The sequence below is a fragment of the Gobius niger genome (genome assembly GCF_951799975.1).
Source record: "Gobius niger genome assembly, chromosome: 10".
Classification (NCBI taxonomy): domain Eukaryota; kingdom Metazoa; phylum Chordata; class Actinopteri; order Gobiiformes; family Gobiidae; genus Gobius; species Gobius niger.
In genome coordinates, this window is record NC_136861.1 from 25,628,844 (window position 1) to 25,655,131 (window position 26,288).

Sequence of the window (26,288 nt, forward strand, 5' to 3'; positions counted from 1 at the left end):
ACCAAAAAGTACAACAGTTCATAGTCGATAAAAACAGAGATGCCAATGTTTTTTCAATGTTAAAACCAAGTTGATGCATTGTGCCTTGCTGTTTAAAAGTTACTAACACCCAATTCCAGTTGCACAGTGTGACTTGTGACAATTGCACTTAAATCCGCATTGTCATGGGGTTTAGGAAAAATTATTTGGAAACATTTTTGCCTTTTTTTCTTTTTTTTACTTTATGAGAACCGGAAATCATTCTCCAAACTTTGCCCCCATACTGCGTAGGAACAGTTTTTCCATTTCAGTGAGATTTGGCGCAACAGGAGCGGCACAGACGGGGGTACGAGAACGCTTTGTGCTTAGAGCGCTGCCACTTTTTCTCTGCATTTGTTGGCATCGACTGCGAGGATGGTGAACGGCCACGATACAACAAATGGCTTAATGAGTCTTTGTCAATGAAGGAGGTAGAACGCAAGACAAATTCACGGTTAAAGTGAGAAGTGTGGCGTGAATCCAGATTTGGGAGGCTGTATCACTCAAAATACAACTCAAACGTTTGATGAGGAGTAGTGAATACTGAAAAGGCAACATGGTCCGATGAGATAATGATCACGGCTTCATGCTTCCCCCTTAAAACATGCATATAGTAAGTCCGGTAATAAAAGAAGTCCCGCTTTACAAAGAGTCCAGAGGGCTGGTGATATAGGCAGCGCCATTTTGTTTGGGGAGGAGGCCACAGCAGGTGAGGCATTGTGGTGTTCTTCTGTCTACAGTTAGCCACGCGTCGGGTCTCGCAGACAGGAGCCCTATAGATCCAGACTGTGGGTGGCTGTGCAGTGAAAGGTGTTAGCTGGGCGGAAGTGGACGGATGGGGACAGAAGGGGGGAGTGATGGGAGGGGGGGGTTGGGAGGTGGGGAGGAGCGCGGCGCTGGGGGGCATTATTGCTTTCCTGTCGTCCGCAGGCACTTCAGAGGATTGGACTTTGGCTGAAGTTTATGGGGGACAGGAGTGAGGAGGGGAGAGAGAGAGAGAGCGATGGGCACGGCCAAAAAGTGTGCTTTAAGTTGTTATACGCAGGCTTTTATTCCGTTTCCACCAAGCGGTACGGGAAATTTAGAGTTTGCCGTCAACCGACCAAAGGGGTTTGATCAGTAAATTTGCATATTTCTTGGCATAAGAAACAAGGCCTGGAAAACGTAAAGGGGGAACTGAACACATGCATTAAAGTACCTTATGCAGCTGAAATAAATCAGGTTTTGAACTAATTATGTAAAACCCTGCCAGGATGAAATGTTGACCACAGCCTCCTGTGATGCTTTGTGGATTTAGATCACCGAAGCTTAAGATCTATAGAGTTGGTAAATGGTTTACAGGTATATAGCATCTGATTATAATAACTTTACCATTAATAGTGTTTACAAAAGACACATGAAATGTCAATGTTAGGAATCAACACTTTCTTTGTGCAGGGTTCATTTCATCATTTGTTTTTTTGCATAAGCCAAGCACATATTCACTTCTCTTGTTTAGTTAAGTTGTTAGTTTAAAAGGTGCTGCGTGTTTGCTTTGTTCAATCCAGACTTGAGGTAGAATTTCATGATGAGAGTAATTTGTCTTCGTCAATGCCAGGGACAAAATATTTGAAATGATTCAAGCAAACATTTGAAGCTTACCAGCAGCTGTTTTGACTTGGTAAAGATGAGTTTTTTTTTTTTTCCAGGATCAAGAACAAAAATCTAAAAACTCTAAACAGGGTTAGAGCTTGCAACAAAGTTAAATTGTTCTCATATTTTTGCATTTCCCACAGCATCAGTCAGTCTTTAATACAACCTTCTTTATGAATCAAATCATGTATTGCTAAATATTGCATAATTTGATCGTGTACCATACCACTTGGTGGAACTGTCTGAGCTCTGAGACGTCCACGGCCGGTGCAGGAGGGAGTTAAAAAGCAGTCTCCTAATGGGGCGCACCCCGAGGAGTCCAGCCTGCTCTGCCACTCAGTTTAAGCAGACCAAAGTCAGACACAGCTGATGCTCCACATTACACTTGCGCCATCTCAGTCCGTGTGGTTATTGACGTGATCTTTTTTGTCGGGACACTCGGCTGCGCCCTTCCTCTTGCTTCCTCCAGTGCCCATCAGCACTTTGTAAGCTCCCCGTGTGATTTTGTACATCCAGATAGTGTTCAGGATGTCCAGGGCGATACAGGAGGTGATCCATGCCACCTGCGCACCCACACCAAGTCGCTCGAACTCCACAGTGCCGAAGGTGGCAAAGACACTGGCCCAGTACGAAGGCATCACTGCGATACGCACCAAAAAGAACACCACCGCCATGGCGAGTCCGTTTAGCACCACCATGCGATGTGAGCGCGGGTACTTTAACGCCTCATAGAACCACCTGTGCGGACAGAAAACAATCAGGCCTTTGTTTAGACAACTACATGTGCGATAAACTTACCTTTGGTTTACGAACGGTGTGGAAAGCTCTGAAATGAGTCGAAAGTTGGCAAAGTATGGAAGCACACCACGGGTCTGGAAAAAGAAAAAGCTTTTGAGAGAAAACTAAAGAACAGGGAATGGCCTTAGATTGCATTCTCGATGTAAAGGTCAAAAAATATGAGCACGCATTTATGTTTTCTATGATAATATACAGAAAATACTAAAGCAGGCACTGAGACATTTCCATTTATTGCACAATTAAAGAGTTTGAGCCAGTAAAAGTTTTAATTATTGCACATTATTGTAATTACGAGGCACCAGCAAAATCCAATTGAATAAAATTATAATATATTAGGTTTCTTGGCCTTTGGAGCGCCTCAATTAATCGTGGTTGTTTCCTTTGGCGCGTTTGGGGAACCCTAACGGTCTGCTCCATATTCATTGAAGCCACGTGAGATGAAACAACGCTTTACATTTGGATATTGTTGCACAGTTAGCACCACGTCTGCCTTACCAGCACATATCCATATGCATAGAGCGCCGCAAAGTGGTGGCAGACGAAAAAGCCGTCTCCCATAGTGCTCCAGTTACAGGCCAGCAGCACCAGGTCTGAAAAAAGGAGCAGAGGTTGGTCAGGAATCGGACTAAACAACCCTGTTTGTTTTCTCAGACTACAAGTGCACAGGGACAACAGGAGTTCACAAACTAATTACAAGACACTGGATGCAATTCCCAGGCTGCTGTGAGTAATGAGCAGGAGAGGGGGCTCACCATAGAGAAGGTAGCCACATGTTATGGCTACATTTAACTTGACGAGGTTGGGGTCACCCCTGTGGAGGAAGCACAAGAGCTTAGTGATATAATGAATCCATCAAACTCAGGATCTATTACTGTAACTAAACAGTGGCCAATTAAGGAAAGTGTTCCTCATGAATTACACAGAAAGGTTAATGAAGGTGGAGTTTAATGAGTGGATAATGCTGATGAGCCTGTGTAATAAATTCATGTTGACTGTTACAATCCACGTGGCACAGACTTCACAGCTCAACATGACGGATGAATTTTAAAAAAAGCCACAGACTATTAGGAAATAGTGAAGATATAGCGGCATGGATGACTGGTAAGCTTGTATTTGACACAATGCAGTAATGGGGTGTGTTGCACATTACTAAGGCTGCTTCCGAAACGGGCAGATTGCTAAGAGCTCTTACGCCAAACCGGATGTGCGTCAGCGTCCGCCATGGCAAGTTGCCTCCGAATTGGTAAGTCAGTTAGGAAGTAGTTAGGAAAAGGAGCCTTGATGCCAACTATCATGGCCACTTTAGCATAGGGACCTCTGATGCTAACTATCCAGTGATTAGGAGCTATGTGCCATCCCATAAGCCACTGCGCCAAATCCCCCCACCCCCCTCGCCCCCACCCTCGAGTGATTCATGCGCAACCACTGTTGATTGACAGGAGCACATTTAATAATAAAAATAATAATAATTAAAAATTAAGATTCTGCACAAGCCAAACTTTATAAAAGTGATAAATCCATGTTGTCGCCCCCACAGCTCAGTCACATGTCAGTGTTAAAGAGTAAACTCAGGAAACGGATTAAATGCTTTTGTTTTCATTTAGTAGAAACTTAAGCCACTTGGATCATTTGCTACTCTAGCTTTATGAAACAGCTGTTGAAATAAAATAACACTAAAGGAAAATGTTTGGATCATTTGGATTTATTTTTCTCCTTAAATGTCTTTGTTTGGACACTATGTTGTTGTTGGACACTGTACACTAGGGGGCGACATGCACTTTTGTTTGGCCTGCACTCCACCAATAACTTTAAAGAAGAAGAAAAGCAGCTGTTAGTGATGTCACTTCCCTTTCCCCTGTTTAAGGACGGACGGATTGTTCAAATGCTGCTGAAGGTCTAGTTCCCTAACTGCATAGAGATCTAACAGTTGACCCCATGAAAGGTTAAGGAGTTAGTTGCTAGTGTTAGTGCTTAGAGGCTACAATTTGATGGTTTCGGATTGAGCCTAAGTCATTGTGGACACTAGAGGCCGACCGATATATCGGGCCGATATTTGGGGATTTTACAATATCGTCTATCGGCCGATCTAGCGAAAAATGATGATGATGATGACTTCCCATTTTTTGCATTGGAAAGAGCAGAGTCAGCTTTAAAACTAGTCCTCCCACAACTCCCTAGGCCTCAGGAGAGGCATCGCAATAAAAAATTGTTAGCTTCAAGTTTGTGAAACACAAGTTTCACTAAACCTCCGTCAATATGGACATGCTGCATATCATTTTGAAGTGCCGAATCTGGAGAATTCAATCGCTGAGTTAGCTTTAACCTCCACGATTGTATTTTTGATCACTGCGCAAAATGCTGCGCCTAGTAACAATATGCTAATGCTAACACAACTAATCAAAGCTGGGACAAAAATTATGATTGGATCACCAGTAATAAAATAAAATCGGCCAGTGCTGGAGCGGCCAAGTATTTGTTTTTACAGGATTACAGACATTTGGAAAAAGGCCAAAAATATTGGTAAAAAATATCGGCATCGGACAATTAACATCCCAATATATCAGCATATCGCTCGGCCTCTAGTGGACATGTAGAAGACTGATTTTGCTTTCTTCACTATAGACTTTAAAACAATGTGTTGAAAACTGAAATCATAAAATCAGACAGAGCACATTTTGTCATTTCATGCAATAGAAGGTATTTTCCTGTTCCAATAGTGATTGATTAACGTTAAGTGGTTCTAATGTTTCATAAAGTAAGAGTAACTACCGGTAGTTCAATAGACGCTGTGTGTTGCATGGTTGAACACGTCCTTGCTCTGACCGCTCTGTTGGAAATAACATCCTTCAAATGACACCTGATCCCTGTATCAGAGGCACGGGTCATGTGGCGATCAGCTGGAAGAGCCTTTTGTGCAACAGTAGCCTAACATGCTCCATACTATAAACAAAGCTGACACATGGCTCTGCGTAACCCACTTCACCTGTCTGCCTTTGCAAACATCAGCATGAATTATAGGCCTCAAAATCAAACAAGGGTTACAACTACTTTCCAATGTCAAGCCATTTTCAAAAGTTGAACATGATCAAGTGTTGTTTTTTCATGCATGTATTTTTCAAGTTTGATTGTTACTTAACAGCAATAACTTTCCATGTTTATTTCCTGCACACAATCATATCTTCATTCAACCAATTTAATTCTTCCTTTTTAAACTCTTGCTGCTAAATATTGTTTAACGTAATGAAAACAAGCAAAAAAACTAACTTTGTAACTATTGGTTACAATTTTTTTTCTCGCATTATGAATTGAAAAGAGAGCATCCCCAAAAAGTTAACACTGCAATATATGGATTTATCGGACATTAGGTTAAATGTGTGCTCTGCCCTCCCGATGCACTCGCTTACCCGATCAGAAGGATCGCTTTACCTTGCACTTAAAGAAAGGCAGTGAGCAAATCCGAGCTCGGATAGCCCCGTGATAGAGTGATCGTCCGACAGTCTGGAGGCTGCTGGCAGAGCCTTCCCAATAATCCAATTAGAGCGCCCCAGCTTGAGTTTAATGTAGAGGAACGATAACAGTTTCTCTCAATAGAAGCTTAACTGACAGGAAGTTGGCCATGGATGAAATATAGGGGCTCTTCACACAGAGGTTGAACAAAAGTCTATGGTAGAAATGCACTGCATGTGAAACAGTATGTTCAATAACTCTGCAGAAGGTTAAAAGTCCAATTCTAGACTGGATGAGAAAACATCTGCAGGAAAAATGCAAGCAGCTCCATTTGAAAACTGAAACAATTCAAACAAAAAGCAAAACCTTGACACATTTTAATCCGTCCTCTACAGTAGGTAATATTTAATAGTGCTATTCACATCATGTTCCAAGTCATTTTAGTGCCAGGGAGCACATCGACTTCACAAGGTTCAAGGCAATACCGCTGAACACGAGTCTTTTGTCTGGTGTGACAAAGAACTCGCTCCAAATATGAGAGGCCACTGCCCGAAACTTTGGGTCCAAACTGCAGTGAACTCAGAACCGCTCCTCACATGACCTCCACTTCTGCGTATTGAAGTCAGGCCCCCAGATAAGCCAACCCAGGACAAGAGTGACTAGCTCATGCCCGTTAGCCTGGATTAAGGACAGAAAGTGGGCAGCCAAATCTGTGTACGTGCTTGAAAACTAACAACACCACCAGCCAACAAACAACAGTCTCTCCGTGGGGCTCTGCGGAGCTCAGCGCGGTGAACAAAGCAGCGTGACACCTCTTAACGATGCCGTAATGCAATCAGATTGGCAGGGAATCAGGATTCTTGGTGTTACGACAAGGTGAGCGTCTACGGGTAGTGCTGAGAAATAGGGGGGCTAAGAGAATTGACCGCTAGAGCAGCTGAGTCTCAAAGGGGAGATTGTTCATCCGGTCCTCAGGGGAGCGGAGATAAAGGGAAAGGGGAAAAACAGAATGAGCAAAGGAAACACCTGGCCTCCAGAGGGGGCTCACAAAGCCCACAGCCCCGACGTAGTAAACCCAACATGAGCAGATTAACAAGTACCAGTTTGGGCTTATTCTTCCAACAGCTCCAAAAAGGATTAAGAATCGGCACAGTGTAATTTTCTGTTATTGTTGAGTCAAATGTACCGTTTTTCTCGCTTCAATTTAATAATAGTCATAATCTGTGGAGGGAATGCAGAAGAACATCAAAGTGCTTCTTGAGGTTGGATTGTGGCTGTGTTTCAGTCAGTCTGTATCACCGTTGAAGAAAAACGGTGGTGACGATGCTTTGTAAAATGTGAGAGAATGAAACGTGAAGGAAAGGTGGCAAAGTTCGGTGCGAATTGCGCCAGAAGCTGAATCTTCTGTGCGATCTTCAAAGTGCAAAAGAATCCGCTTTGACTCAAAACGTTCAGAATGTGAGCTTTCGTATGAGGTGTAACGTGTCCTGAAGTCACTCAGTTTAGGGTTTAACTCGACAACATAAAGTCCGTGGATTTGATCAAGCCATCTTTAAGCCAGTAGAAGTAGAGTATGTGCAGAGCATCTCAGTACTGTTAAAATCAATTTGCAATGAAATCCTTCCTTTTCCACTGCTTTTTTGATCTTCCACACTAGATGCCCAAATGGAGACAGCTCGAAAAATAAGGGAGGGCCGTATTTTATTGTCGCTCATAGCATTAATCACAAATAACATTCAGTTGCGATACAATTTGAGCAGTGGCAGCACACCGACGGCTGTACATCCAAAGACATCCAGAGCACATCCACTTCACGCAGCCTGGTCACACAGGGAGATGGAAGCATCTTTAATCTTTCTTCCCCATCCCCCCACTCTCGCTTTGGCTGCGCAGTGCTGGTGCTTCCAGCCTAAAGCGACACAATAAGACTCAGGGAGGTGTGCTGCATTGATTCCATGGCGCGCTCGGAGATGTGTGGGCAGCAGCCAGACGACGGGGTCACATGAGGTTTCACAAAATGGGGGGGGGGGGGGGGGGGGGGGATGTTCCACGCAGGAGGAGGCTCTTGTGGTGGGGAATGAAAAGGAGTGCTGTTGAGGTGGATTCAAAGGGGAGTGAGAAGCATGTGGTCTGGAAAATACATTCAAATAAGGAAGGAATAGAGAGATTCATTTGCTTGTATGGATTCGGTGAGAAATTCCAGTGTCAGCAGAGGAGATGGACAGCAGACAGTAAGACAATAATCAAAGTCTAAATCTAGTGAATCTACAACTCCCCGGGGACTCATCCATCCTCAGCGCTGCCGGCACAGTGTGATGAGAGAACACGCTTCCCTTTGCGCCTCCTCTCAAATCCCATTTCCAGAATGTGTGTATACGTGATGTCGCAACTCATGTCTATGTCAATAAATGATTAAATTAACAGCCAATTAATGTTAGAACTAACAAGGATAAGACAAAAGGACTGTTGCAGTGCAGAGCGAAGCAAACTTAATCATTATTCTGCTTCTCTCGCCGTTGCGTTTGTGGGTGGCTGGTCCCAAGGTTTCCCTGCAAACAATCATTCACTCCCACATTATTTACCTACACTTCATCTGCACTGTTTCAGAAGCTCCTGGGGCTGTGCTCGGTGTCCGTCTAAAGTAAAATTTCCAAACTATATTCCAGAATACCACATTTAAAAGAGAAATATGCAGCAATGAGAGGAAGACGGTGTGTTTTAAGCTTGTGGTGAATGGGGAGAAGCTAGAGTCCGTGGTTGTTAGAGGATAACATTAAATCGCTATTTATCATACTGGGTCAGGCTGTACAGTCGTACTATCTCTGTCATAGCCTTGACTGTGAGGCTCAGGCGCCCACTCTCAGTCACTGAATGCTTGCGTATCAGTATGACGCTCTGAGAGGGTATTTATCCCTCTTCTGTGGAAGCATAGACAGACTTCAATGGTAGGACTTGCGCAATGTCTCGAGTTCATGAAGTTCATAAACTTCTCCTGCATAAGACATCCAGACTGCTGCCTATTCTTCATCTGTCCTCTCGAACACCATTGTTATTTCTCTAACAGTGGTAGAAGAGATTTTCAACCATGGTCGACTGAACTGGGTAGGTTGAGCGAGATGAGGCTCGTCCCCAACTCCAGTCCGGTCAACGATATTTGAACATCTCTACTAGGATGGATTACTCCTGGACAGCTGAGAGCAGATACAAATGTGGAGTACAACATTAGGGCGCGTTGATTTTTATTCAATTCTCAATGCTCCAAGATGGATGACTGGTGTGTGTATAATGAGGTTAGTGTCACGCTTCTGCCAGGATAGTGCAGACCTTTTTACGGCCATAAGACTATTATGTTTGATTATGTTGTACTCCTGTCAAAATCCCCTGAGCAAAGCTTTATTTAGTTGTGCTTACCAGACTGGGTTGGCATTGACTGCATCGTCGAACCACAGGATGTATAAACAAAAGAAGCCTACGATCAGCGCATGGACTGTGGACACCAACCTAAAAGTAGACAAGAAAAAAACACACACAATTGTTAAAACTGTGCACTTAACAAAACCAAGAGCGAGTAAGCTAAATCAAGCTATGAATGTGTGTTTTGAATTACTAATGGTTGGATAATATAATTGCCATTTACTTGCAGCAAAATCTTTTAAAATTTGCCTGGGTCCAAAGATGACACAAGAACACATTAGGTGGTCATCGTTCATCCTCAGTGTTGTACAATGCTATTCACAAACGCAAAATACAAAATATGCAATATAAAGCTACAATGCCAATATTTTCTTATTCTATTTTATTATTTGACACTCAGGTCTTCTTTAATACACAGTCTCCAACGAGCCTAAGTAAGTCATGCCCCTAGAGGCCATAAACGCCACTGCAGGTGTCGTAGCATGTTGCGTTTTTTTTTTTACTCATTAATTGTCCGTGAGAGCAAAACTACACTGAGTGTAGTATTTGTACATACTGTACATCCAATTACACAATGGAGATCATTTTTTTCACTCAAACTTGGCTGTAAATACTGCTAAAGTGGTGCTAGCCCACAGTTAGCTTTGACCGTTAGCCTCTTCTTCGTGACTCCATTAGTGTGTATTGCGCCTCTGGGTTGGCGCAGGGAAAGTTGCAAGGGTGGTTTTCTGACCAGAGACACCAGGGAGAGATGAAAGGCCCCCACAATCCTCCCATTAACCCTTGTATTACCCCCAGAGGGACTACGAGAAGGATTTAAACGAGTTACTTAGTGCTGCTCTAAAAAAAGGTGCACTATGCAACTTTTTATGTAAAAATTTTTTTTTAGAAAAGTTAATGTAAGAGCATGTTTGACCTTTCAGTGACCCAGCGGCTGTATGGGCTGTTAGCTTGGCCTATGATGCTTCAGGATCAATTTTATTTCAGGTTTTTAGTATTTCTGGTAGGTTTTCAGAATGGAATGTATAATATGTAACCATGGATACGGTTCAATCAGCAGTGAAAACCCCCAAAACTATTGATCCTGGCATCCTACAGGCGCTATGCTAACCACCCAAGCATCCGCTGGGTCACTGAAAGGTCAAGTATGCACCGTTATCAATTTATTTATTTTTTACATAAAAGCTGCATAGTGCTTTAGGGAAATAAACAGAATTAACCATAGTTCAAAGGTTTTATGAATGCAAAAAAAAAAGCACACGTTATTGTGCTTGGACTGAACGGACCTGTAGTTATTGCACTGGATCTGAATACTTTGCTATATTTTTTCCCAAACTGTTTATACATCTCTCTGAATTTTCAACAACTGAAAATAAATGCCTATGGTCTGGACCGATATGTAAAATGTAACATAATAAAAGAACAATTAAAAGATGAAAACTCCCTTGGCTTGTGCACGTGTCACTTGGCAGACACGCCGTACACTGTCCAGCTCTGGCACACGAGTCTACACTGCCCTATACTGATGTCTATATTCTGCGATGGCGTCCGCGTGAGCGTAACGAGCCTTTATCTTCCCCAGTACAGCGTCACCCCTGACCTTTGGAGCGGTTTATCGGGTGTCCACCGGAGATACTCCTTCCTTATCTGTGGTCTGGCACGGTCGCAGCGCCTCCCAGTCAGAGCAGCCTCAGTCAGGCCTGTCTGTGCTCTGCTGATGGTACTTTGAGTCCATGCCAACACACACCATTCCCCCTCAGCCACCAATCACAGCTGCTCGCCTCGCTCTTAACTCTGGCACTTCTGATACAAATCTATGGGGCTGTGCTGCAACTCTGGAGACTTTCTGACCCAAAGACCTAACCAACTTCTGCAATTCTCCAGCTGTGATTCTCGGGAGATTAAGATTTGGTCCCTGGAGCAAAATAGTCTTTTTCCAGACTGATTCATAAGACATCGAGTGTGGGACCAATGTGCCGTTTTGTGATATATTGTGGTACGCTGGGTCATATCACATGGTTTCAATAAAATAATTGTATTCTTGTGATAGTATTTTGTGACTAAAATGTAAGCCCTATGACACGATATTTAAAAGCTTAAAACCAGTAATAACTGCTCGAAGAATAGTTTGAAAGTCTGGTAGGAATATTTGGCCCATGTGATTTCAAAGTCATAACATAAAGCACAAATCATTTCCCTCATAAATTTTCCGATAACAGAAGACTTTTTTGTAAATATTTTGAGAAATTATCCAAATTTCAAAAATGGGAGGCTTTGCACAGCCCGCCAATGGTGCCAGCACTGTATAATGGAGGGCACTGTAAGTGTCTATGAATGGAACAAGCTTAAGGGATTCAGTCGGAGGAAGTTGTGTGAAACAGTGTCAATATTGCCGTCCGGAGAAAATATGTTGCCAACGCTGCAGCTGTTCTTTGATCCGTTCTTGGCTCTTGTGATAATAAAAAAAGAAAAGAAAAAAAGGCTTGAGCAGATTGCAAAAGGGACCAACTGTGGTTATAGTATATGCGCAAATCAATATCTTGATAATTGAATATTTTGTCTACATTGTGATCGATTAGGATACAACTTGTTTGCGTCATGTCTCTTGTGGACTTTGTTACTCACACACAGGGACTTATCACACTGCATGATCTCTGTCAGCTCAACATAAATGGACACGATGTACAGCATTACTAAGACTCCTAAAGATTGGAAGCCCAGCACAAAACACAACCTTTCCATTTGTTCTCTGCAAAAAAATGTTACGTTTTGACAATGCTACATGTCACACTTGATACTTTGCACTTGTTAGAAGCTTGGGCCATGTTGCTACACAGTGTTTGTGCAATGACAAATAAAGTTGAATGTCATCTTTAGAAAATGTATCAAAAGTTGGCATGAGAATGCACACGCTTCGAAATAAATGATCTATTGGTATTAACAACAAATCACATTGGCTGGGGAGAAATAGTCAGGGGTTCCCGAGAACTTTTAAAACCGTTTCCTAAATCAGTTTGACTTTTTAAACACTTCTCTAATTAAACATTCTTGCTGCAGAACCCCAATTAACACTTGAGAAAAGTTTTGAAAATTCTCGCAGTTATATCCGACAAATGTAAAAAAATGCTCAAGGTGCATTGACTACAGCTAAAAATATTCTCTTTCGCACACGGTTAAAATGAATTGGCTTAATATAATCTGCAATAGTGGCTTCCCTTGTTCCCACTGTGTAAATGTAAAAGGAAACCCACTAATACTCATTCAGCAAAGTCATTTTACATAGCTAAAACAAAGGCAATGCTTTTTGCAGGTATTCGCTGCCCACAACTTCCCTTTTATTATGCTAGACGAAGAACATTGAAGACGAAGATTTCTGGGTGTTATGCAACGCTAAACCACTTTAGAGTGAACCGTCTGCACATGGCCTTTGACTCTGGTTTTCAATATTCTGCTCAATAGCTAGTATAATCATAATACGAACGGACAAGTTGAACCAAGGCCATCTGCAAGGAAAAGTATGCGAACACAGCTACCGCCAATTTGTAAAGTTAGGAAAACATCTTTTATAACACAGGTCAGTGCCCTGTGAACTGTGACCCAGGAAGTTTGTGCTGGAAGTTGGCCGCTCAGATCACAGCTGCGCTCTCAGAAAATGAGGATGAGATTGCCTCGGGCTTCGTCTCAGAGGTGATGACTCCCCAAAACAGAGCTGCTCATTAGAATGTCACACCTCGGCAAGGCTTTATTTTGGACAAAGTGCATGTCCCCTCAGATCTGCGGGTGGATTTTGTTATTTCTGATACACATTATCTGCACGGGGGAAGAGAGGAACCGTTTTCTCTGATACATTTTGTTATTTTTGGAAGCGTGCGCAGCGAGCTACAAAATGTCTCCACAGTGTTACCGAGATTGAATGCTGAAATTCTTCTGGGTGATTTGAAAAACAATTCATATCAGTATTTTGTTAGAGATGCATGTATGTTCGAGGCTGACTAATGGGAGACGTGGAGAGTGAATAGTAGATGGATTGAACATGCGCTTTATTAAAAGGCACGGTACTGGATTTTGTTTAAAATGTTACTACAGTGTCCTACAGGGCTGGTAAACAGAAAAGCACTGAATTATGGTATGACTAGCTCTCCAATTTGGGAGCCAATTACGCCGTCAGTAAGGGTGGGTGTACACTAGTGAGCAATTCTCCTTTGATAGCGGGGCGGGTTGGGGCGGGTCAAAAAATGCCGGTCGCGGGCACTCTTTGCCTCCATACGCGCATTCATTGAATTCAACTTATTCCATCATCTTTACAGCAGGTTTTGGGCGTAAATATAAGGCGGATTCTCATACAACAAGCAACGTTTTGCAGCTTGTGAACCAGAGAACGCTTTTGTGGAGCTTGTGTCTCCTATTTTCCACAGTATGTGCGACTGTGTGTGACTTCACCTTACCTCTACTCTCTTCCTTCTCCCTCCTGCACAGCACTCTTCGGAGAGAGAGAGGGAGAGAGAGAGAGAGGGAGCGCGAGGGGATGACACACCGGTACTGTTCATACGGATCACATTTGAAATGCGTAATTTTTAATGGTTGCGGGTGCGGGGCGGGTTGTAAAAATAGAACAACGTTGCGGGGCGGGCGTGTCGAAGATGTTATGTTTGGACAGGTTAAACCCTTCCCTACAAGATCCACATATTCAGCACAGAGCTGATATGAAAAAATAAATTAAAGTACTGTCCAAAATACTGCGTTATTAGCGGGTTAAGGCAAATACATTTCAACAGCGTAATTTGTTTTTATTGCGCAATTAATTTGTCTCAATTTGCCGACACACAAAGCCGCACAGGAGCTGGCCGTCACTCAAACGGGAGCACGTCACATGACCACGAGTTTACAGGAGGAGAAATAGCACTGTTTGTTTTATTAACACCACTGAGGACACCATTGAAACTTATGGACTTATCAGGAAACGAGGAGCAGACACTATCCCTGAGGCTTTACTTTCACCATGTCATGGACAACTCTTTAGGTCAAACAAAACGAAGTTTGGTACTAAAGTGGCGCAGGCTTTACCTGACGCTACGAAGCTGCTCTCCTCAGGTCAGTAAGAAGCTGTCACCTTGCCATGTTCGGTCTGACTTTTTTCTTGCTGCTGCATTACTTTCATCACATGTGTCAGTCCCCCCCTCTCCATTGAATCCAACACAGAATACTGTTTCCGATGTTTTATCTTGTTTTAATATGGTTCAGGAGTTAAGACGGATTACTTCTATTGGAGAACTCCAGCACCGTTTCAGCAGTGGTGCTTTGATGGACAACTCCCATCCTCCACACAGCGTACTCCACTGTTGAATGAACACTACTTGAACCACCGTGATGGCGTTTTAATGATGCATTTAGCAGCAGTTAATTGCAAAACAACAGGGTCATGCTTTCAAACAGGCTTTCAGACTGCTCCTAGGCCGAGACAACGGGGAGCTTTTATTGCTGATGTTAGTGAAATTAAACACACTTTATTCAAGTGTCAGAACATCCTCTGGCAGGTAAACACGAGCACAAAGAAGCAATTTATAGACTGAAATAAAAGCTCAACGTGCAGTGTTGGCTTTCCTCTTCATTACAGCATTCTGAAATATGGATTCATATCCTATATGGGGTGGACGGGTTTTCTTTCAAAGGTTCGATCGCCACCAGATTGGCCCTACTGGATAGGGTTAGCGTGGGAAATGCTGAAATGATCAGAATCAGTCTGGCGAATAAAGTAACTTGCATGAATGGACCAGGACAAAGCTCCAGGTATGTTTAAGATAAGAGAACAGCAATGTAAGCTCCAAATATCACTGCCTACGGCCAAATCTAAAAGCTGTGACAAAAGCAAAGTGGAAGATGAAATATAGTGAAAAACATATTTGCTTCCAGCCTACAGTATATGAATTATTCACCAAGTCATGCTCTAATAAGGCTTTCAGGAATTCTTTATATTGCAAGGCCAACAACCTTTTAAGCACTCACCTTTGTACCCAATGGAAGTAAATAAGACTCAGAAATGCTTTTGGTTGGAGAATAGTGAGTGCGAGTCTCGGCAGTGTCCAGATATTAATGATTTTAAACCTACCATAGTGCAAACCATATCACACTGGACTATTGTGTAGTAATCAGGATCTCTAGGTAAATGGTGTGGAGAAGGAAGATGTTGTGGCTGCATTAAAAGGTTGAAGACTAACTGTAAAAATGTCTCAAACTAGAAAAAAAACATTACTATTCATCATAACTAGAGGTCGACAGCCAATATTTGAGTGTTGTACAATATCGGCCTTCGGGCATATCATGCCGCTAAAAGGCTGGTATCTCCGGAAACAAAAGTGATAGAGACTTCCTGTTTCTTGCATTGGTAAGAGCCCAGACAGAGCCTTAAAGTGATAACTTCCTAGGCCTCAGTGGAGCTGAGAATCTCTGTAGTGAAAAAGTTTATATAAAATAAAATATAATCCATCCATCCATCCATCCATCCATCCATCCATCCGTTTTCTTCCGCTTTATCCGGGGCCGAGTCGCGGGGGCAGCAGTCTCAGCAGAGATGCCCAAACTTCCCGATCCACACACACCTCCTCCAGCTGTTCTGGGGGGACCCCGAGGCGACACCAGGCCAGCTCAGAGACATAGTCCCACCAGCGTGTCCTGGGTCTTCCACGAGGCCTTGTCCCACTAGGAGATGCCTGGAACGCGACCAGGAGGCATCCGAAACAGATGCCCGAGCCACCTCAGCTGCTCCTTTCGACGTGAAGGAGCAGCGACTCCACTCCGAGCTCCTCCCGGGTAACTGAGCTCCTCACCCGATCTCGAAGGGTGCGCCCAGCCACCCTGCAAAGGAAACTCATTTCGGCCGCTTGTATTCGCGATCTTGTCCTTTCGGCCATTACCCAGATCTCATGACCATAGGTGAGGGTGGGAACGCAGATCGATCGGTAAATCGAGAGCTTTGCCCCCCGATAAAATATAGTCATCAAATAATAATAACTGAAGCTAAACGGCTAAAATGTGTCATTATGTGGGACTTAAACTGTTAAAACTATTAATATATATTACCATCTGGAATTCAAGCATTCCATTCAAGCCACCACTCCTGATCCACTTTGTTATTATTGTTGCTATTATTATTACTACTTTTCCCCTAAAAAGCCTATGGAATAAATAAATTAAATTTCTTAGAGTAGGTTATGCAAACTGAACTCTTTAGGTCCAATCACATTATCATGAAAACAACAGAGAAATGGCCATCAAGCACATTTTAGAAAAAGAAAACACTTAGTCTTGTACAAAGCTAAATATAAAACGTGGGATGTGGTGGTCACAAACCTTGAGTTCCACTCCGTGTGCTTGGGAGAGGGCAGCTGAGCGTATCCCGGGGAGACGGCGAAGGAGAGGCGCGGGCTGACCACCGAGAAGAGGAGCTGGAACCCCACGAAGCTGCCCGCCACCACCGTCAGCTCTCTGCTGTCCATCACTCACCTGCGGTACAGAGTGGAGGAGACAGGAGGGGGAGGGGGGGCACGGGAGAGGGACACACACGGACAGGTTCAATCCATGGCTGTCAATCATCCTGGCAACAGCGGGTGGGCGGGAGAGAAGGAACGGAGGAGAGGACCGTCTAACGTGAGTGACAGTAAAGTTTTGGACAGGCGGGGCAGTTCAGGAGACGTGTAAGACAAGAGAGGGTGACTCAGCCTAAAGTGGGGACGACACAGAAGTGGCAGGGGGACAAAAAAGAAAAGAAAAGGTTATTATAAAGCAACGTTTAGTGCGACAGAGGGAGACGTGCAGACTCTTTTAGTGAGAGAGTAATCTACTGTGAAGACAACAGAACACTAAGCGGGCATAAATTGGCTCAATCCTTCCACTGAAATGACATTCTCTGTTCTTCAACTTCTGTCTTCAACTTCAACAAATCTATCAGTTCTATTGAAGCAGTGACGTAGAAAGTAAGAATCCACATTGAATAAACAGCGTGTCTCTACATGGACAGACAAGGCAGAAAACCAAAAGGTGAAACAAACTAAACCAAGCAATTAAAAAAAATTAAAAGTATTGCAATTTGAGTTTGAGATTAGGTTCACACTTCACAATGCAGATTTCACAACTTATCCAAGAGCATGTTTGAGAGGAGGTTGAAATACAAGCTGCTAGACTCCGTAAAAGATCTGATAGATTTCAGAACATGTTTCAGTCTAAATGGAGGCGGACGGGTCCAGAAGTGGGTCGTGGAAGCATTTTCAGAAACAATCCTTTCTTTTCAAAATGTGTTCCAAAAAGTATGAAAACACCACCAGAGTCTGTTAACATGACGGGTGCTGAACTGTTTTGATCAAATCATGTGAGCAATACTTAAAAGGAGCTATACCTGATTTTTTTTTCTAATTATGGAATAGATACAGACGGCATCTCGTCATAGAAGGGGGCGTGGCCTCGCAGAGGGGGAAAACCGAATCTTTTGGGAAACAAAATTCTTCACTCTTTTTAGCTATTTTCTGGCGAAATATAAACTTATTTGTCACATACAAATAAAGTCAAGTCTAAATTGGGTCCATATGGATGTTTATTCACAGCATTGTTCAGTGAAAGTGAAAAAATGGCAGTCGTAGCTGGCACTAGCTAGCGCTAGCATTAGCACGATGGCAACATGAAGCATCGTGCTAGCATTCTCCGTTATTTATGTATTTATGGGCTGTTGAACCACTTTGCGCCATGTCTTTGTATCTTTATTTAGCAGAAAACTATATTCATAATTCAGCAGTATAGTTAAGTAGTTTTTGAATAATTAGAGAAAGTTTAGATTTTCTCCAAATTGTTTTCCCCCATAACCGTTTTCAAACATGACCATAAATGGTAAAACAATGTCGTTTCTCAGTCATCCAGGTAGTTAATCAACTCAAACCAAAGGGGTGAATCAACACAACTGGACTTACTTTTAAAAAGAGCTGACAGTTTCGCCACGGGCCATGTCTGGGGCCCCGACAGTGACATTATCTGCCATCACTGGGTATTCACCATCCACGCCCACCGCGTCTATATCTGGTGGGTGTGGTCACCACGGACAACAGCTCTGAGGAAGCTGTCTGGATGGACAGCGAAACTGTCAGCTCTTTTTAAAAGTAAGTCCAGTTGTGTTGATTCACCCCTTTTGTTTGACTTGACAATATATGTGGGGTTTCCAGAGATGCCGTCAGTATCTATGAAAAATATTTGTCTCCCTTAAATATATTGTAAACTCAGACATTTGTGGGGAAAACTCTGTAGATCTAAGTCGAGTTCTCTAGCATTCTTGTGAAAGTATCCCTGAAAAAGTAAGTTGTGAAATGTGCCTATAAACATGTCCCTGTGAACAACTCGGAGGCTGCAAATATGTTGGAAAGATTCGGGATGAGCTTGTCCACCAACATTTCAATTTAGTGGCTTCCTCTTTCATTGCTTGAAATGAAAAAAATAGGGCCTTTAAATCAACAACAATCAGGCGGAAAATATAGTGCATTACATTATAACAGACTTAAACTTAAAGTGTTTAATGAGTTGGAATAAACATTAGGGTCGGCGCTCATCATCCTTTGGTCATGCCACAAGGTTAACAGGTTTTTAACACAAGACCCCACGTAGAAAATACTTTTGGGCTTTTGCAAAGAATTTTTACTACCTAGATATTACATTTTTTTTAATTGCAGTTAATTGTGTTGTCCCATTATAAGCGCTCCCTGCAACGCGCCGTGATGTTGGTACAGTACGTCAAAGGACATTCTGGCGCTGAATGAAAGAGTGCCATTATAATGCATATTTGGTGAAAGGGGGGGATTACAGGGAGTTGTTTAGGACACAGTGAAATCCCTGAGAAGAAAACAAAAGCAGAGCGGGAGAAGAAAAGAGGATTGTCAAGTTGAAGCAACGAGTTCAACTCCTGACACACACAGTCGGTGGACAGCTGCCACGCCACTTCAAAGCTGCGGTCTCAAAAGAACCATTTCTTGTTGCACAGACAGAAGAATTACTGAAAAATGGCGTCATTCAAATGAACTAGCACACTCAGAAAAGCATCACTGCCCCTAATGTCCCGCGTAATTGGCGGATTTGAAGACGAAATAGCTACGGCGGAACAATGTACACAGCAAACAAATTATTCTTGTCGCAATATCTATAAATGCAAAATCATGGAGATCAGGGAAAAATTCAAGTCCTGTTTCAGTCATGATATTCCTTACTTTGTTCTATTGCAGCCTTTTTTTTTTTCATCATCACATTGTGTCAAAGTTAGAAATAGCTTGAGTACAAAACAATTTTCACTTCATTTTCAAAAGTGAACAGGGAGAAGAATAATTGGAGTAATGGAGTTCTTCAGTCTAGCAAAAAGAATGCAGATTTTAGAAGTACTAGTATAATAATGAGACAATGATCACATGCCAATGACTAATCAGATCTGAAGTAGCCTTCTCATTACCTCAGTACAATGGCAATGATACAACAATAAACAAACAAATGCACGGTGTGACGAGGATGGGATAAGCCAGTGTTTCAAATTTCCAACCCACACATTAAAATTCATCATCGAGACACAACAATCCTGTGCAAGCTACTATTCCTTTTCTCTCAATGCACCTCTGAAGCAATCAAAAGTGGACTCGGTCATCTGACACACACATGCATCGTCACTAAAGTCAACAAACCATGCAGCTGTGATAAACTGTTAGCACACACTGTAATCCTATCTCTGTCCAGAGCTGCTTATGTTCGAGAGCAGAAAGTCCCAGTTCTGTGTATTCTATCTATACATGATAAAAATATCAAACAGACATGGCTATGGCAAAACATCAATACACTTCTGATCAAATTTAAGCATGAGGGAGCTCCTTACTTTCTGATTCTGACGGAAATCTGACCCTATCGTAATACAGAAATGAACCAACCTAGATGGTTGGTTACCGAGGCAACTTCAGGGTTAACCTTGGCTTAATGGTACAACAAAGGTGGGTCGGTTTCTATCTGGGTAGATCCAGGATCTACTCCAGGGCGGGTTAAGGCTCCTAATAAGAAATTAAGCAGGGCCCGACCAATACGGCTTTTTGGAATTTGATACCGATATGAAGGGGGTTGGCATGTCCGATATTTTATATTTATATTTATTTTAAGTTAATTTGATGTATTTTTTTTTTAGCTCTCGAAGAGCCTATAGTTAAACATTTATTATGGTAAAAGTTTCCATCTAATACGAGGTCGACTGATGTGGATTTTTCCTCAGGTTGATGCCGATTATTGGGGATTTTGATTGGCTGATGCTGATATGTACCGCTGACAAAAATCATTGGATTCCACAACAAAACAAAAAACAGTTTCTCTTGCGGTATCACAAGCAAAATTCTACAACACAAAATATTAGTACGAACTTGTGACCGATTCCCACCGCGATGTTTCTCAGTTCCCCTGTTCCCCTTTATCCAATGTTAAAAACTAGAAGGTATCTATCACTTTCAGTTATGCAGAGATCGGCCTTTTATCGGTCGATACTGTAAATAATCAGACCTAATAAGAAGACAGCTCTTTAAATCCAATTCTCTCCTCTATTTGGTAAAAAGATTTAAAAGAATTTATTGTCGATTCATAAGAATCGAAATATTCATTTCTCTCAAGTCCTTGGTGTGGGGCGGGGGGTGGTGGAAGCATTGGGAGGGCATGGAAGGGAGGGAGTTCAGCTGGTGCCAAATGGGATGGAAGAGGAAGTGTGAGAGCGATGTGTTGCAACTTTTAGCCAGCTTGTAGCCAGTTTAGACGACTATAAAAAATAGGCTTATCTCTCAATTCCACAATATAATAAACTTGTAAACCTACTAAAAGACGTTTAAACAATACAATGTGAGCATGCACAGTTTCTCAATAAGGTGGGTGTCTTTACGGGCTGGATCGCTGAAAAACATTTGCCATTAGTTTTGTGCATGGTGGATATTTTATATTCAGGCAGTCGATCTCCGTGATGAAACTGATTTGATTGGCCATGCAGCGCTGAGAGAAACCCAGGGTTACCTCTGTGAGTTGGTAACTTTGTAGTACCGCTAATCCAAAGAAGCTCATGTCCTGGTTAGTCAAGAAGAGAAACATCCAGGATAAGTTTAACCATCTTTATAGTACTACAGGGTAAGGCTGCAACGACGCGTCGACGTCGTCGACGTCGTCGATTACGTAAATACGTCGACGCCGTTTTTGTGCGTCGACGCGTCGCTTGTTTACATTTCACTTCCAGCGTGGCTGCGCGTAATGCAAACGCTGCGACAGAGAGGGGGAAAGCACGCCAAAAGTCGTCAAAAGTGTGGGAGTATTTCCAGAAACGGCCTTATAATGTTGTTGTTTGCACACTGTGTCGAGTGGAAATGTCATATCACAGCAGCACAACTAACCTGGCTAACGCCAGACTGCTGTGTGCGCTCCAATCATTTCGAACTGCAATATCACTTGTGGTTTCAGTCTGGCGTTAGCCAGGCTACAGCACAACGGCTATGAACGAACATGTGAAACGAAAACACCCGCGGCTGCAAGGGCCCCGTATCTCAGTCAAACTACGGTGTTGTTTCACTGATTAATCAACGCGTTGTTACGGGGACAGGCTCTGACAGCGCGCACTCACTCTCCGCCTACTTTGCCGCATATAAAACCAAAACGGAGCAGTCTGCTGAAGTGAATGAGCAGGAGAGACCGACCGCCTTCCCCGTCTCTCCCAACACGCGAGTAGGCTACTTCTCCGCTCGTGCCCCGCTCGGCTGTCTGTCTCCCGGTTCTCGTTTCGCCTCATGCGCGGCTGCATCCCGTCCCCGTGTCCCGGGCGCTGCTCTCATGTTTTCTCTGCGCGGACTCGGGGCATCGGCCACACACTCATTTAAACTCTCTTGTTGTTGTGTCTAGCGGAGAATCAGGACAGTAGTTCGATGAATATAGTAAAGCCGTGTCCGTGGCCTTTTTGTCTCAGAGAGGAGTTGAATCCACACGGTTCTCACGAGCACAGTAACTTACAGTAACTCTGGTTCTCTGAATGTGCACAGTCTATAACGCGTTGGGCAACTCACAGGCTAATTCTCAGTGGTCAGACAGAAATAACCGTCAGGTGCAGGTTTCAGTTAGTTTTAAATCAGCGGTTCACAAACTGTGGGTCAGGGCCAGAAGTGAGAGAATGGGCCCATTTGCCATTTACTATTTTAAAAAGTGGGGAAAATAGACTAGTAGTAAATAAATATATAAAAGCCATGCCATTTGGACACATCAATGTTTTTTTCTTCATTTTAAATGAAAAAATAATCGGTAACATGAAAAATAATCGATAGATTAATCGAAAAAATAATCGATAGATTAATCGATTAATCGAAAAAATAATCGATAGATTAATCGATAGAAAAATAATCGTTAGTTGCAGCCTTACTACAGGGGCAGCAGTGCTTCTTCCACATGTCACAAGCCCATGCATGCACTACCTCATTCTGCTTTTGTAGCCACAATTACTTCTACCTGCAGCGACAAAACCATCTGCAACTCAGCCTCTCCATCTCCACTTGGATTCACATCCGGAGTAGATCATTTTCCTTTACCCATCATTCACTTCCTTTTACAGCCTAAATACCAAAGGCAATCCAGGCCGAAAGAAACCCAAAACGATACAACTGATGAGGATTATTTTGCTTTGCACATTGGTTTAAGAATAACCCCACATTTTTCAGATCCGCTTGATTGACAGTCTCCTCCAGAAAGCTAGCTGGAGGAAACGCTAGCGTGGCACTAAAGGGGCTGTAGTGAAGAGAAGCGCCTCCACCTGCCAGCACCAAACAAAGACGGACTCTGTTAGTTTAGGGATTACTCCTGTCACATGAGGCAGGATGAGGAGGCCGGCTCAAACGCCAAACTGGACTCTGCAACTGACAAGCAGTCAAAGCAATAGACAGAGGAAAAAAATCAAAAATCAAGATCCAAAACCAATATAAGACACGACAGAACACAGCCTTTAACAACCCTCAGTCTCATTGAAAATGCGGCAATCGAACATTTAGCTAAGGGTGTGTTATGTATTGCAATAGCTGTGGATGTTACATAACAAAACAGACTTGACATCTCATTTGATGTAATAATAGCTCAAATTGAGAATGAATTTATGAATACGCGTGAAAATGCCTATTCATTGCAAAGAAAAATATCCAATTGTTATTATTCTATGACAATGTGAGTAAGTAATTGATCCATCTCTCTGACAAAGGGTAAATGGTGAGCTAAGCTGGATGCCTTGTGTCCAATTTACCCCAACAAACTGAGGCCAAACTGTATTACTTGGCCCCTTTGTTGCTAAGCCCACTTGAGCACAAAGCACACAGCCACTGCCCTGTGTTCAGATAAGTCTAACTCGCCGCAGAAACAGTGAGAGCGATCTAAAAAACGACTTATTCCTAGATTAGGGTTGTGAAACGTGGAGGGATTGTGGTTCCTAGGCAGACACGGCATAGAAATTGTTGAGAAATTCTGTACAAAGCAGTCCACGCATTTGAAGCTCTGGGGCAGCGCATGACACTTCAGGCATGTGCAGCCAACATTAGGCGCTATTTTTACATGACAACGATGCTAACCACGCTGTAAAGAACAGGGGGGGGACAAAGACAGGACATAAAGAAAGCACTTCTCGATGCAATGGTCCATGTCAGGCTGCAGTTTGCGAAGTTTGCCAAAAATATTTTAAAAAGAGGAAGCAGAGACAAAGACATGTCTCTGACCATTAAACATGCAGCTGTTTCCATGACAGTGCTTTCTCTAAAAATAGATGTAGTTTGTAAAGCAGCTGAAGTTTTTGAAAAGAATAGTGCTAAAATAAATGTTGTTTCCGATTGTAAAACATATCTCAACTTACTTTTGGACTGCGTACTGAATGGAGCGAGATAGCAGTGGTGTAACAGCATGTGGTATAAGTGTTATTATCATTATTGCATACAAGTGCTCTCTGAAACGTGTATTTTGTAGAGCTGTATTATCTTTATGTTAAATGATCATACAATGTATTCAGTCCCTCATAATATTCACAAATCGATTTTTCAGTTATTTTACCTCATGTATGTTTGAGAAATTCTCCATGGTCGGTCTGTCTGACTGTGCACTCATGAGGTTTGGCTCTTTTGTGTTAAGTCCAGCTGGCTTCACCAGACTCTTGATCATCTCAGCACTAAGATCGCCTCCATGATGAACCCTTTATTGCTAATCGCTGGTAGCTTTTGCTTTTTTATCTTTGAACTGCTTTGCTCGCCCCAGTGCCAGCAGAAAATGTGTACCGTTTATTTGTGTGCATTATTCTAAGTTTCAGAAATGCTGTTGCTGAGGAGTCTCGAATATTGAACCTTTGATGTCACAGAGGAAAACTAACAAATGACTATAGGAGGCTTTAGGGTGTGCACTAAAATAAACTTGTCTAAACTCTAAGTGTCTTCAACTACACAAACAATTTAGGAGGACGCTGAGCAGGACCTAACAGACACACTGTCCTCAGCACACTGTACATCCCATGGCCACGCTGATCCTATGCAGCACGTGCCTGAATAATTCATGGGCATTCTTCACCTGGCAGCCCCGGTTCACGTCGGCCTGTGGGAGGAAGCACACACGTACACACGCCTATCCTACACACTTTGCGGTGTACAGGCCGGGACGGGAGAGGTGCTCGGCCGCCAACGCTTGACCTTGTTCCACTATTCTGCCGCCGTCAGCAAACCATGACCCTTTGACACATCGACCAAACATAAATAATACCGTTTCAATGTCTCCCTTTTCCCTGGGAAATCCAACACGGCCCCAGTACCGCATTGCTACAGCAGCTTCTCGAGACGCATAAAACCATATCTGTTGTCACCGGTCTCCACAGGCGCCCTGAAGAAGACGACTCAGAAAACAACCCCTTCATTTGTCATTCTGAGACGTTTTGTTATTCCCGTTCAGGGCTATTCTCATGTGGAGCCTTGCACTGTAGCAACTTGTGCCTGCAGTTCAAAGACACAGCTTTATGTAACACCCCCGTAGCGCTTATTCTGCAGAAAATGCACTATCCAGGCTAACGTGGGTACAGGTGTTGGGGAGCGATCGTCCATACGCTAAAATAAGGCGCATGAGTATGAAACTTGCCACATCTGCTCAGGCTGCAGCTGCACAAGAAAGGAGGGAAGTGGATTTAAAGAGCAAAGTTGACCGCTGTAATTGACTGCTACGTAGGCTCCTGCCCCCCCAGTAAAACGCACACAAGACGCGAATGAACCTTCGGAACACAAACACGTTCGTCAAAAGGGGTGATCTGGGTGTTATTGTGTGCAGAATGCGCAGGGAGGATGAATTGTACCTCGTGTCCGTCGCATAAGCCTGTGTAGGCGGAGGAGCTGCCTTTCAAAGAGCCGCCGCCTTCACCACTTTCTTCCAAGTTGACGTTAGCTAGCAAGTCGGCTACAAGGAGCGAGCCGCAGCGGAGCGCGCCCCCCGAAGAAAGAGAGAGGGATCCGCCGAGAGGAGGGGAGGAACGACAGCCTTTTCCCCCCCCGCTTCTCACGCAAAACACCCCCCGACCGCCCCAGCAAGCCTTCAACAGCCCCGCGGGGACACCGTTACGTGTGCTAGCCCCGCAGCCCGAGTGCCATGTGGTTGCAGTTACCAGCGATGTAGAAAAGTTTGGACTCGTTTTATTTTGGCGTTGACAGAGGGACCGAGCGGTGACGTCAGCACGCACACGCCCCCCCCCCCCCTTCCTCACCCCCACCCCTTGCGCACGGTAACGCCCACGAGGAACAAAGGCCACGGTGTTGCGAATGATTTTACCTTTCACCTTTTACCTCTAAGTAATAATGCTTTAGCTGCTGATTATGAGGCTGTGCAGGAGGCAGCGGTGGAGATAACACACGTCCACCCGAGCAGACAGCCTGTTTTTATATAACATTATCTGAAAAATGAATTATTTT

General features: G+C 43.4%; 1 protein-coding gene and 1 long non-coding RNA gene across 2 annotated transcripts in view; one reads left to right on the top strand and one right to left on the bottom strand.

The window, feature by feature from the left end:
- The window catches only part of LOC306968526, a 266,351-nt gene that overhangs the window by 64,353 nt on the left and 175,710 nt on the right, over positions 1–26,288 (top strand). The gene's annotated exons all lie outside the window — the stretch shown is intronic.
- On the bottom strand, positions 877–26,038 carry tlcd4b (TLC domain containing 4b). Its single transcript, XM_079563929.1, has 7 exons — positions 25,679–26,038; positions 16,657–16,809; positions 9,307–9,396; positions 3,201–3,259; positions 2,944–3,038; positions 2,449–2,522; positions 877–2,388 (listed from the first exon to the last, which is right to left on the bottom strand). Exons 2-7 carry the CDS (start codon positions 16,800–16,802, stop codon positions 2,046–2,048), a joined length of 807 nt encoding a protein of 268 aa, XP_079420055.1. The 5' UTR covers positions 16,803–16,809; positions 25,679–26,038; the 3' UTR covers positions 877–2,045.